General features: G+C 34.9%; 1 protein-coding gene and 1 long non-coding RNA gene across 6 annotated transcripts in view; one reads left to right on the forward strand and one right to left on the reverse strand.

Annotated features, from left to right (window-relative positions):
* The window catches only part of LOC117323482 (probable E3 ubiquitin-protein ligase HERC4), a 68147-nt gene extending 67039 nt beyond the window's left edge, over positions 1–1108 (forward strand). For all 5 annotated transcript variants that reach the window (XM_033878742.1, XM_033878733.1, XM_033878766.1 and 2 more), the window contains exons 27-28: positions 126–228; positions 785–1108. In XM_033878742.1, the coding sequence (XP_033734633.1) occupies positions 126–228; positions 785–993 (312 nt within the window). In that variant the 3' untranslated portion in view covers positions 994–1108. The remainder of the gene's footprint in view (positions 1–125; positions 229–784) is intronic.
* Positions 1109–2386: 1278 nt separating this feature from the next.
* On the reverse strand, positions 2387–3483 carry LOC117323510. The gene is made up of 2 exons (XR_004531753.1): positions 3075–3483; positions 2387–3008 (listed from the first exon to the last, which is right to left on the reverse strand). It is a non-coding gene; the product is annotated as an uncharacterized LOC117323510 (long non-coding RNA).
* Positions 3484–13913: the final 10430 nt, after the last annotated feature.

Raw genomic sequence — 13913 nt, forward strand, 5'->3', positions numbered from 1 at the left:
GATGTTGCTTTACACTTTAAAGAACTAAAATATTGGTTTATCAGAAAATAGTTTCTCATAACAAGACAAGCAAATTTCATAAATATTTAAAAAGTAGCTTGGATTTGATTTTCTTTTCCTTACAGAACACAGAGTACAAAGGAAACTACCACCGGTATCACCCAACGATCAAACTTTTCTGGGAAGTATTTCATGATCTTTCATTGGAGCTCAAGAAGAAGTTTTTGTGTAAGTATTTCAATAATGCACATTTGAACTCTAGAGGAAGTTCCTGTGTTGGTAATGAACAGTTGAACTCTAGAGGAAGTTTCTGTTTCAGTAATGCAAAATTGAACTCTAGAGGAAGTTTCTGTTTGTTTTACAGTGTATCTGTAATTGTTTTGGGGGTTTGTTTTACAGTGTATCTGTAATAGTTTTGGGGGTTTGTTTTACAGTGTATCTGTAATAGTTTTGGGGGTTTGTTTTACAGTGTATCTGTAATAGTTTTGGGGGTTTGTTTTACAGTGTATCTGTAATAGTTTTGGGGGTTTGTTTTACAGTGTATCTGTAATAGTTTTGGGGGTTTGTTTTACAGTGTATCTGTAATTGTTTTGGGGGTTTGTTTTACAGTGTATCTGTAATAGTTTTGGGGGTTTGTTTTACAGTGTATCTGTAATAGTTTTGGGGGGTTGTTTTACATTGTATCTGTAATAGTTCTGGGGGTTTGTTTTACAGTGTATCTCTAATAGTTTTGGGGGTTTGTTTTACAGTGTATCTGACACAGTTTTTGGTGTTTGTTTTACAGTGTATCTGACAGGCAGTGACAGGATTCCTATTCTTGGAATGAAGTCCATCAAAATGGTGATCCAGCCCATGCTAGGGGTAGAGAACCATCTTCCTGTGGCACACACCTGCTTCAATGTGCTCGATCTTCCTACCTACACTACAAAAAATGTGATGTTACATAAACTCCAGCAGGCCATAGAACAAACTGAGGGATTTGGTCTGGTGTAGGTCTTGTGAAACTAGTGAATTTGTGTGAATGCTTGCTTAAAATATGTATACACCAAAATCTTTGAGAGACTATGAAATAGAATGAAGAATTTTGTGCTATCTTCATAAGTTTGAGTAAAAGAAGCAGAAAATATAGAGTTTATGAAGTATGAATGCTTTCTGAAAATTTGATAAAGTTTAAAGCATGTGAAATGAGCATAATGATGATGTTCGTGACAATCAAGGAGATTTTTTAAGCCTAACCCGTCGAAGTCTGGAGACATTTATATAATAGTGAAGGAAATCTCAGTAACCTTATTATTCATGCTGAGCAAATCATTATTAATCAACTGAAGCAGCTTGTTGGAACTGGAAAGGCTTGGCATTGGTGGATCAATTAGGCTTGGCGTTAGTAGATCAATTAGGCTTGGCATCAGTAGATTAGTTAGGCTTGGCGTTGGTGGATCAATTAGGCTTGGCCTAACCTGAAGAATACAAGAATTGGATTCCTTGTCATTAAAAAGTTAAACATATAATGACGACATGAAGTTATTCTTCCAAAGAATTAAGTTTACTAAAGTATATTTGTTCTGATTGCTATTAAAGTTAATGTTGTGACATGTAAACCTGTTAATCTAGACAGGAAAACACTGTTCTCAGATTACTGGTACAGGTGTATTTAGTTCCATCTTTGTTTTTACCTAAGCTATGGCCATTGATGCCACTAAGTGAGACATATCTTGTCAGGATTAATCTTCCAAACATAGTTTACCAGTTTCAATAAAATTACACAAGAATGTTGAAGGGAATATGTGAATATGTGCATAAAGGTTTTCTTTATTTCAGAAATTTTGGTTGCCACAGTAACCAAGTCAGTATAAAAAGGTTTTGTGTACTGGCATCAGTCTTTAGATCAATTTTATTCAAAATTAGTCAAGTGATCTCCTACATTTTTCAATTGATATCTTTGAAACTTGGTAGGCTTTATAATCATGTTATATATTTGTGTTTCCCTGAGAAGAATTTTGATGCGACTAGTTTTACAAAGTTGTTGCCCCTTGTTTATTTCTAGGACTTTAATATTGTCCGGAGATCTCCTATAGTTTTCTGCCATTTTTTTCAAACTTGGTAGGCTTTATAATCAAGATATCAAGTGTTTTGTTTCATGAGTTGGAGATTAACTCCTGATTACTTGTATTCCTCAATCTTTTTAATGTATATAACACTCTATGGCATTCGATGGTGCAGAACCAGTACATTGTTCTGCCCCATGGTACTCTTATTTCTAATTTGATTCAACATTTTTAGTTAATTGAATGCTGAAGTATTCAGTCTATTTTATGAAACTTTATACATGTATAAATAATTATTATTGACATCAATCTTCATAAAACAGATGAATGTCAAGGTCATATTTTAAAAAGAAAGTGCTTAGGTCATGTTTCTGGGTATGGCTTGTGTGCCTTAACCTAGTGTGAGAAAGTGAGAAGTCACTAGTAAGGGCCTTTCATAAACCTAAGCATTACTGAATCTTAACATGATTGTGTCAATTTCAATTTTATGATTTTCTTCCACACTGTCATTTCCAATGAAATAGTGTATACCCCACACTCATTTCCAATAAAATACTCTATACCAAACACTGTCATTTCTAAAAAAAAAATCTCTCTATACCCAACATTCTCATTTCCAATAAAACACTATACCCCCACACTGTCATTTCCAATAAAACACTATACCCCCACACTGTCATTTCCAATAAAACACTATACCCCCACACTGTCATTTCCAATAAAACACTATACCTCCACACTGTCATTTCCAATAAAACACTATACCTCCACACTGTCATTTCCAATAAAACACTATACCCCCACACTGTCATTTCCAATAAAACACTATACCCCCACACTGTCATTTCCAATAAAACACTATACCCTCACACTGTCATTTCCAATAAAACACTATACCCCCACACTGTCATTTCCAATAAAACACTATACCCCCACACTGTCATTTCCAATAAAACACTATACCTCCACACTGTCATTTCCAATAAAACACTATACCCTCACACTGTCATTTCCAATAAAACACTATACCCCCACACTATCATTTCCAATACAACACTTTCTACCACAATACGCTGTGTTATTCCACTATCAAGACATTGTATAAATGTGCCGACTGTTGGATAAATACCCGGTATATATTATTTACCACTAGTGGAATATGACCTTCCGGTCTTTTGATTAGTCAAGAATTCAAACTTTGACCCAAGCTGCAATTGTTATTGACGTCATCAATAATCGAATAACGTCGTATCACCGGGTCCCGGACGTCACCGGTACACTTCATTTGCATGCACGAAATTATACTTGGGCAGGTTTCCCTTTGATTCAAGCCGATATTATTGTGGTAGAAAAGGTCACACGACTCGTAATTGTTGGATATATAGAGGTTACACAATGAGTGATTGTTGGATATGGAATTTATTTCACACTCGTAAGTTATTTTTTAAAAGTTGCAAAAGACACTCGCTAAAGCTTGTGTCTTTTGTAACTTTTGAAAAATAATTTACGAGTGTGAAATAAATTCCATATCCAACAATCACTCATTGTGTAACCTCTATATATCACACACTGTCATTTCATCCAGATCACTTTACACCACACTTTCATTTCATCCAGATCACTTTACACCACACTGTTATTTCCAGATTGCCTTACAACATGCTGTCAGACTTATTTATTTTTCTCTGGTAATCCTGTTGTCTTGATTTGTCTCCATATTGTTTTTAGTTTGTTACATTAATAAGGTTTATGTGGTATTACATGTATACCATTCATCAGTACCCTCTATTGTTTCTAATTAAACTATTTAATTAATTGTATTGTTATTAAATGTCTGGTATTATAATTACCTTATCTTTTTTGTTTTCTGTGATTATGGTGTTTTGTTTAATTATGCCATACAGTGGCATCTGCTTAAGGGGTCAGTTTGGCTAAATTGATATAAATTACTTCTTTTCTGAAACTAAGCAATGGACATCACTCATATTTGTAATAATATGTAGCAATACACAATATTCAGATGAAATACTTGTCTTCTGCTAAGAGACAATTACGAACTCATACCTACAACATTATATATACTAATCACTTTTAAGAAATTATAAACAGAACTAAACAGTAGGGTTGGGTACTTGTTCTGTCACTATCAAAAGCACAGGTCTTGGAAACTGGAACAACCTGACACCAATATATCTGGGAATCCCTCCAGGATGCGGATTCTTGTGTCATGGTGACCACACAGGCTTTATGCTGGTCTTGGCTCAGCTGGCCCAGCAGATTTGCCACACTGTCCATATAAATACTACACAGCTTAAATAAGCAACTTCTGCTGACCAACAGGTATACCATACTTGACTAAAGCTCCCGCTCCTAACAGGGCTAATGCTTCCATACACTGGAAACCCAGGTAAAATATCTGTGTTCTCGGGGACAGGTGCTTGAATGCTGCCCATTTCCGAACCTTGTCTTCCCCAGTGTCAGGTTGGCTGATGACTTCCTCAGTGTTGTCCTCCTCGGAGCTTAACATTGTGTTTTTATATATTTGTTATGACATGACACGCTGTCAAAATCACAGGTTTTGGAAACTGGAACAAACTGACACCACCACAGTGCTCTGGAGACTGTACCTGAGCAAGTCAGAACATGTGTATTTATAGTGTATACATTTACTAGGCTGCTATTGGGTGGAATCTGCAGAGTAGGAGATGATTGGCAGACAAAGCATCTCCTTCCTCCTAGAGAATGATCCCAAAGGTTAAATTGCCCCTAGTCTGACATACCATCAACATGCATGGCAACATCAAGGCAGCAGTCAGGAAATACCCTAGGTCAACTCACAGGTAAACAAGATACTCTGGGGGCCTCACCTGATAAAGGTATCCACATCCCATCTATTAATACTGTATCAATGACTCAATACTCATAACATACCTTTGGGTTTGGATTCAAAACTGTACAAATGGTTGGGCTGGCCCCCTGGGCCTGAGGGGCAGGGGCAAAAGAGGTCCATTTGGGATTGATGATATTATCGACTTCTCAGGAACTAAGCATGTATGACATATTGCAGTGGTAACATCCCTAGCTGGCTTGGATTTATATTTATAGAAATGATTGGGCTGACCCCTGAAAGGCAGGACCAAAAGGGATCAATTTGCCTGTATTGCTATGAACAGCTAATTCTCTGGAACTAAGCAATGGATATCACTCATATTTTTGGGGCATTGTTGGGCATAAAGAGATAAACACAACCATGATGTAAAAATAGGTCTCGGGGTCTTTCCCCACCCCAAGGGACTTAGTTTCTTTAAACACAATGTTGTTAAAAAAATCCATGGGGTCTTTTCACATCCCTAGGGAGTCTGGACTTCGTTTCTGGGTTTTATCATTGAAGCAGTTAAGATCCCTTCCCCATAACCATAATATAACATTGTTTGACATCAACAAATACAGCTATTGATAAAATGAACATATTTTGACTTTTGGTCAAATCCAACCAGGTGAGCGATACAGGCCCTCTGGGCCTCTTGTTTTATTGTACTACAACAAGGAAACATTCTTCAAGGAAATTAACTTTCTGTCATTTCGCTGTGATATTCTACTGTTTTAGGTAAAATATTTGATACAAATTTGAACTCATTGCTATTCAGAAGTATTAACTTTATCAGATCAATTGTGAAAGGTATTCCATTATGATCAATGAACTTTGATGGAATGTCGGCTGATGCATTTATGATGCAACATCAATGTATCTAGTGACATAAACCAAATCTAGTTTAGAGATCTTGCTGTATCTACAGTGACATGTATGTAGTCGGGAGATCTTGCTGTATCTACAGTGACATGTATGTAGTGGGGAGATATTGCTGTAACTACAGTGACATGTATGTAGTCGGGAGATATTGCTGTAACTACAGTGACATATATGTAGTCGGGAGATATTGCTGTAACTACAATGACATATATGTAGTCGGGAGATATTGCTGTATCTACAGTGACATATATGTAGTCGGGAGATATTGCTGTAACTACAATGACATATATGTAGTCAGGAGATATTGCTGTATCTAGTGACATATATGTAGTCGGGAGATATTGCTGTATCTACAGTGACATATGTAGTCAGGAGATATTGCTGTATCTACAGTGACATGTATGTAGTCGGGAGATCTTGCTGTATTTACAGTGACATATGAAGTCGGGAGATATTGCTGTAACTACAGTGACATGTATGTAGTCAGGAGATATTGCTGTATCTTCAGTGACATATATGTAGTCGGGAGATATTGCTGTATTTACAGTGACATGTATGTAGTCGGGAAATATTGCTGTATCTAGTGACATGTATGTAGTCGGGAGATATTGCTGTATCTACAGTGACATGTATGTAGTCGGGAGATATTGTTGTAACTACAATGACATATATGTAGTCGGGAGATATTGCTGTATCTACAGTGACATATATGTAGTCAGGAGATATTGCTGTATTTACAGTGACATGTAGTCGGGAGATATTGCTGTATCTACAGTGACATATATGTAGTCAGGAGATATTGCTGTATTTACAGTGACATGTAGTCGGGAGATATTGCTGTATTTACAGTGACATATATGTAGTCGGGAGATATTGCTGTATCTACAGTGACATGTATGTAGTCGGGAGATATTACTGTATCTTCAGTGACATGTATGTAGTCGGGAGATATTGCTGTAACTACAGTGACATATATGTAGTCAGGAGGTATTACTGTATTTTCAGTGACATGTATGTAGTCAGGAGATATTGCTGTATCTACAATGACATATATGTAGTCGGGAGATATTGCTGTAACTACAGTGACATATATGTAGTCGGGAGATATTACTGTAACTACAGTGACATGTATGTAGTCGGGAGATATTGCTGTATCTACAGTGACATATATGTAGTCAGGAGATATTGCTGTATTTACAGTGACATGTAGTCGGGAGATATTGCTGTAACTACAGTGACATGTATGTAGTCGGGAGATATTGCTGTAACTACAGTGACATGTATGTAGTCGGGAGATCTACAGGCCTAAACAGCTAGGGGTATCCATGAAATCTCATTTTTGATTTAAGTCTAATCGGGGATAAATACTAATAAAGCTACCTACATCTACCATAGAATGATTATAATCCTAATAAAGCTACCTACATCTACCATAAAATGGTTATAATCCTAATAAAGCTACCTACATCTACCCATAGAATGGTTATAATCCTAATAAAGCTACCTACATCTACCCATAGAATGGCTATAATCCTAATAAAGCTACCTACATCTACCATAGAATGGTTATAATCCTAATAAAGCTACCTACATCTACCATAGAATGGTTATAATCCTAATAAAGCTACCTACATCTACCATAGAATGGTTATAATCCTAATAAAGCTACCTACATCTACCATAGAATGGTTATAATCCTAATAAAGCTACCTACATCTACCATAGAATGGTTATAATCCTAATAAAGCTACCTACATCTACCATAGAATGGTTATAATCCTAATAAAGCTACCTACATCTACCATAGAATGGTTATAATCCAAATAAAGCTACCTACATCTACCATAGAATGGTTATAATCCTAATAAAGCTACCTACATCTACCATAGAATGGTTATAATCCTAATAAAGCTACCTACATCTACCATAGAATGGTTATAATCCTAATAAAGCTACCTACATCTACCATAGAATGGTTATAATCCTAATAAAGCTACCTACATCTACCATAGAATGGTTATAATCCTAATAAAGCTACCTACATCTACCATAGAATGGTTATAATCCTAATAAAGCTACCTACATCTACCATAGAATGGTTATAATCCTAATAAAGCTACCTACATCTACCATAGAATGGTTATAATCCTAATAAAGCTACCTACATCTACCATAGAATGGTTATAATCCTAATAAAGCTACCTACATCTACCATAGAATGGTTATAATCCTAATAAAGCTACCTACATCTACCATAGAATGGTTATAATCCTAATAAAGCTACCTACATCTACCATAGAATGGTTATAATCCTAATAAAGCTACCTACATCTACCATAGAATGGTTATAATCCTAATAAACCTACCTACATCTACCCATAGAATGGTTATAATCCTTATAAAGCTACCTACATCTACCATAGAATGGCTATAATCCTAATAAAGCTACCTACATCTACCCATAGAATGGCTATAATCCTAATAAAGCTACCTACATCTACCATAGAATGGTTATAATCCATATAAAGCTACCTACATCTACCATAGAATGGTTATAATCCTAATAAAGCTACCTACATTTACCATAGAATGGCTATAATCCTAATAAAGCTACCTACATCTACCATAGAATGGTTATAATCCTAATAAAGCTACCTACATCTACCATAGAATGGTTATAATCCTAATAAACCTACCTACATCTACCCATAGAATGGTTATAATCCTTATAAAGCTACCTACATCTACCATAGAATGGCTATAATCCTAATAAAGCTACCTACATCTACCCATAGAATGGTTATAATCCTAATAAAGCTACCTACATCTACCATAGAATGGTTATATTCCATATAAAGCTACCTACATCTACCATAGAATGGCTATAATCCTAATAAAGCTACCTACATCTACCATAGAATGGTTATAATCCTAATAAAGCTACCTACATCTACCATAGAATGGTTCCTAATAAAGCTACCTACATCTACCATAGAATGGTTATAATCCATATAAAGCTACCTACATCTACCCATAGAATGGTTATAATCCTAATAAAGCTACCTACATCTACCCATAGAATGGTTATAGTCCTAATAAAGCTACCTACATCTACCCATAGAATGGTTATAATCCTAATAAAGCTACCTACATCTACCATAGAATGGTTATAGTCCTAATAAAGCTACCTACATCTACCATAGAATGGTTATAATCCACATACAGCTACCTACATCCACCCATAGAATGGTTATAATCCACATATAAAGCTACCTACATCTACCATAGAATGGTTATAATCCACATATAAAGCTACCTACATCTACCCATAGAATGGTTATAATCCACATAGAAAGCTACCTACATCTACCCATAGCATGGTTATAATCCACATATAAAGCTACCTACATCTACCCATAGAATGGCTATAATCCACATACAGCTACCTACATCTACCATAGAATGGTTATAATCCACATAAAGCTACCTACATCTACCATAGAATGGTTATAATCCTAATAAAGCTACCTACATCTACCATAGAATGGTTATAATCCTAATAAAGCTACCTACATCTACCATAGAATGGCTATAATCCTAATAAAGCTACCTACATCTACCATAGAATGGTTATAATCCTAATAAAGCTACCTACATCTACCCATAGAATGGTTATAATTCTAATAAAGCTACCTACATCTACCATAGAATGGTTATAATCCTAATAAAGCTACCTACATCTACCATAGAATGGTTATAATCCTAATAAAGCTACCTACATCTACCATAGAATGGTTATAATCCTAATAAAGCTACCTACATCTACCATAGAATGGTTATAATCCTAATAAAGCTACCTACATCTACCATAGAATGGTTATAATCCTAATAAAGCTACCTACATCTACCATAGAATGGTTATAATCCTAATAAAGCTACCTACATCTACCATAGAATGGTTATAATCCTAATAAAGCTACCTACATCTACCATAGAATGGTTATAATCCTAATAAAGCTACCTACATCTACCATAGAATGGTTATAATCCTAATAAAGCTACCTACATCTACCATAGAATGGTTATAATCCTAATAAAGCTACCTACATCTACCATAGAATGGTTATAATCCTAATAAAGCTACCTACATCTACCATAGAATGGTTATAATCCTAATAAAGCTACCTACATCTACCATAGAATGGTTATAATCCTAATAAAGCTACCTACATCTACCATAGAATGGTTATAATCCTAATAAAGCTACCTACATCTACCATAGAATGGTTATAATCCTAATAAAGCTACCTACATCTACCATAGAATGGTTATAATCCTAATAAAGCTACCTACATCTACCATAGAATGGTTATAATCCTAATAAAGCTACCTACATCTACCATAGAATGGTTATAATCCTAATAAAGCTACCTACATCTACCATAGAATGGTTATAATCCTAATAAAGCTACCTATATCTACCATAGAATGGTTATAATCCTAATAAAGCTACCTACATCTACCATAGAATGGTTATAATCCTAATAAAGCTACCTACATCTACCATAGAATGGTTATAATCCTAATAAAGCTACCTACATCTACCATAGAATGGTTATAATCCTAATAAAGCTACCTACATCTACCATAGAATGGTTATAATCCTAATAAAGCTACCTACATCTACCATAGAATGGTTATAATCCTAATAAAGCTACCTACATCTACCCATAGAATGGTTATAATCCTAATAAAGCTACCTACATCTACCATAGAATGGTTATAATCCTAATAAAGCTACCTACATCTACCATAGAATGGTTATAATCCTAATAAAGCTACCTACATCTACCATAGAATGGTTATAATCCTAATAAAGCTACCTACATCTACCATAGAATGGTTATAATCCTAATAAAGCTACCTACATCTACCATAGAATGGTTATAATCCTAATAAAGCTACCTACATCTACCATAGAATGGTTATAATCCTAATAAAGCTACCTACATCTACCATAGAATGGTTATAATCCTAATAAAGCTACCTACATCTACCATAGAATGGTTATAATCCTAATAAAGCTACCTACATCTACCATAGAATGGTTATAATCCTAATAAAGCTACCTACATCTACCATAGAATGGTTATAATCCTAATAAAGCTACCTACATCTACCATAGAATGGTTATAATCCTAATAAAGCTACCTATATCTACCATAGAATGGTTATAATCCTAATAAAGCTACCTACATCTACCATAGAATGGTTATAATCCTAATAAAGCTACCTACATCTACCATAGAATGGTTATAATCCTAATAAAGCTACCTACATCTACCATAGAATGGTTATAATCCTAATAAAGCTACCTACATCTACCATAGAATGGTTATAATCCTAATAAAGCTACCTACATCTACCATAGAATGGTTATAATCCTAATAAAGCTACCTACATCTACCATAGAATGGTTATAATCCTAATAAAGCTACCTACATCTACCATAGAATGGTTATAATCCTAATAAAGCTACCTACATCTACCATAGAATGGTTATAATCCTAATAAAGCTACCTACATCTACCATAGAATGGTTATAATCCTAATAAAGCTACCTACATCTACCATAGAATGGTTATAATCCTAATAAAGCTACCTACATCTACCCATAGAATGGTTATAATCCTAATAAAGCTACCTACATCTACCCATAGAATGGTTATAATCCTAATAAAGCTACCTACATCTACCATAGAATGGTTATAATCCTAATAAAGCTACCTACATCTACCATAGAATGGTTATAATCCACATAAAGCTACCTACATCTACCATAGAATGGTTATAATCCATATAAAGCTACCTACATCTACCATAGAATGGTTATAATCCTAATAAAGCTACCTACATCTACCATAGAATGGTTATAATCCTAATAAAGCTACCTACATCTACCATAGAATGGTTATAATCCTAATAAAGCTACCTACATCTACCATAGAATGGTTATAATCCTAATAAAGCTACCTACATCTACCATAGAATGGTTATAATCCTAATAAAGCTACCTACATCTACCATAGAATGGTTATAATCCTAATAAAGCTACCTACATCTACCATAGAATGGTTATAATCCTAATAAAGCTACCTACATCTACCATAGAATGGTTATAATCCTAATAAAGCTACCTACATCTACCATAGAATGGTTATAATCCTAATAAAGCTACCTACATCTACCCATAGAATGGTTATAATCCTAATAAAGCTACCTACATCTACCATAGAATGGTTATAATCCTAATAAAGCTACCTACATCTACCATAGAATGGTTATAATCCTAATAAAGCTACCTACATCTACCATAGAATGGTTATAATCCTAATAAAGCTACCTACATCTACCATAGAATGGTTATAATCCTAATAAAGCTACCTACATCTACCATAGAATGGTTATAATCCTAATAAAGCTACCTACATCTACCATAGAATGGTTATAATCCTAATAAAGCTACCTACATCTACCATAGAATGGTTATAATCCTAATAAAGCTACCTACATCTACCATAGAATGGTTATAATCCTAATAAAGCTACCTACATCTACCATAGAATGGTTATAATCCTAATAAAGCTACCTACATATACTCTGTACCCATAGAATGGTTATAATCCTAATAAAGCTACCTACATCTACCATAGAATGGTTATAATCCTAATAAAGCTACCTACATCTACCATAGAATGGTTATAATCCTAATAAAGCTACCTACATCTACCATAGAATGGTTATAATCCTAATAAAGCTACCTACATCTACCATAGAATGGTTATAATCCTAATAAAGCTACCTACATCTACCATAGAATGGTTATAATCCTAATAAAGCTACCTACATCTACCATAGAATGGTTATAATCCTAATAAAGCTACCTACATCTACCATAGAATGGTTATAATCCTTATAAAGCTACCTACATCTACCATAGAATGGTTATAATCCTAATAAAGCTACCTACATCTACCATAGAATGGTTATAATCCTAATAAAGCTACCTACATCTACCATAGAATGGTTATAATCCTAATAAAGCTACCTACATCTACCATAGAATGGTTATAATCCTAATAAAGCTACCTACATCTACCATAGAATGGTTATAATCCTAATAAAGCTACCTACATCTACCCATAGAATGGTTATAATCCTAATAAAGCTACCTACATCTACCATAGAATGGTTATAATCCTAATAAAGCTACCTACATCTACCCATAGAATGGTTAATAATCCTAATAAAGCTACCTACATCTACCATAGAATGGTTATAATCCTAATAAAGCTACCTACATCTACCCATAGAATGGTTATAATCCTAATAAAGCTACCTACATCTACCCATATAATTGTTATAATCTAATAAAGTTACCTACATCTACCATAGAATGGTTATAATCCTAATAAAGTTTCCTACATCTACCATAGAATGGCTATAATCCACATATAAAGCTACCTATATATCTACCATAGAATATCCACATAAAGCTACCTTATTTACAAATGTATTTATGTCGATAGCAAACCTGATAAATCTAAATGTTACCGGTAATTATTGACTGCCATCAAGGTATCGGGAGATGGGATCCTGAAATAGAGAAATAGTTCTAATATTTCATTTGGAGTGTAAATTATCCATCTGGGCCTCGTGTTTGATACCCTTACTCTGGCCCTGGCCTGCAGGTGTCATGGTATCTGGCCATGGAGTTTCCTCTGGCCCTGGTGTCAGGGCCTCTGGAGTTTTCCTCTGGCCCCTGGAGATAACTCTGATCCTGGCCAGGTATGACTGGTGTCGGGGCGCAGTGAATTGTGTGATAAATGCAATGTTATGTAGTCGTCTGCTATTGGTCGGCAGCTGTCAAAGCTAATTGTGACACTGACACAAAGCTAGGCTATATACACCTAACTATAATGAACAACAATCACATCGGCGACCTCATTCTGTTCTTATAAGATTACGTAGATTCTATATTTATATCTTTGTCACATGGTTTTGTTTATAATTTGCCTATTGACCTCTGACCTTTGCGCAAGTACCACACATGTGTA

The sequence above is a fragment of the Pecten maximus genome, chromosome 1 (assembly GCF_902652985.1).
Source record: "Pecten maximus chromosome 1, xPecMax1.1, whole genome shotgun sequence".
NCBI lineage: Eukaryota > Metazoa > Mollusca > Bivalvia > Pectinida > Pectinidae > Pecten > Pecten maximus.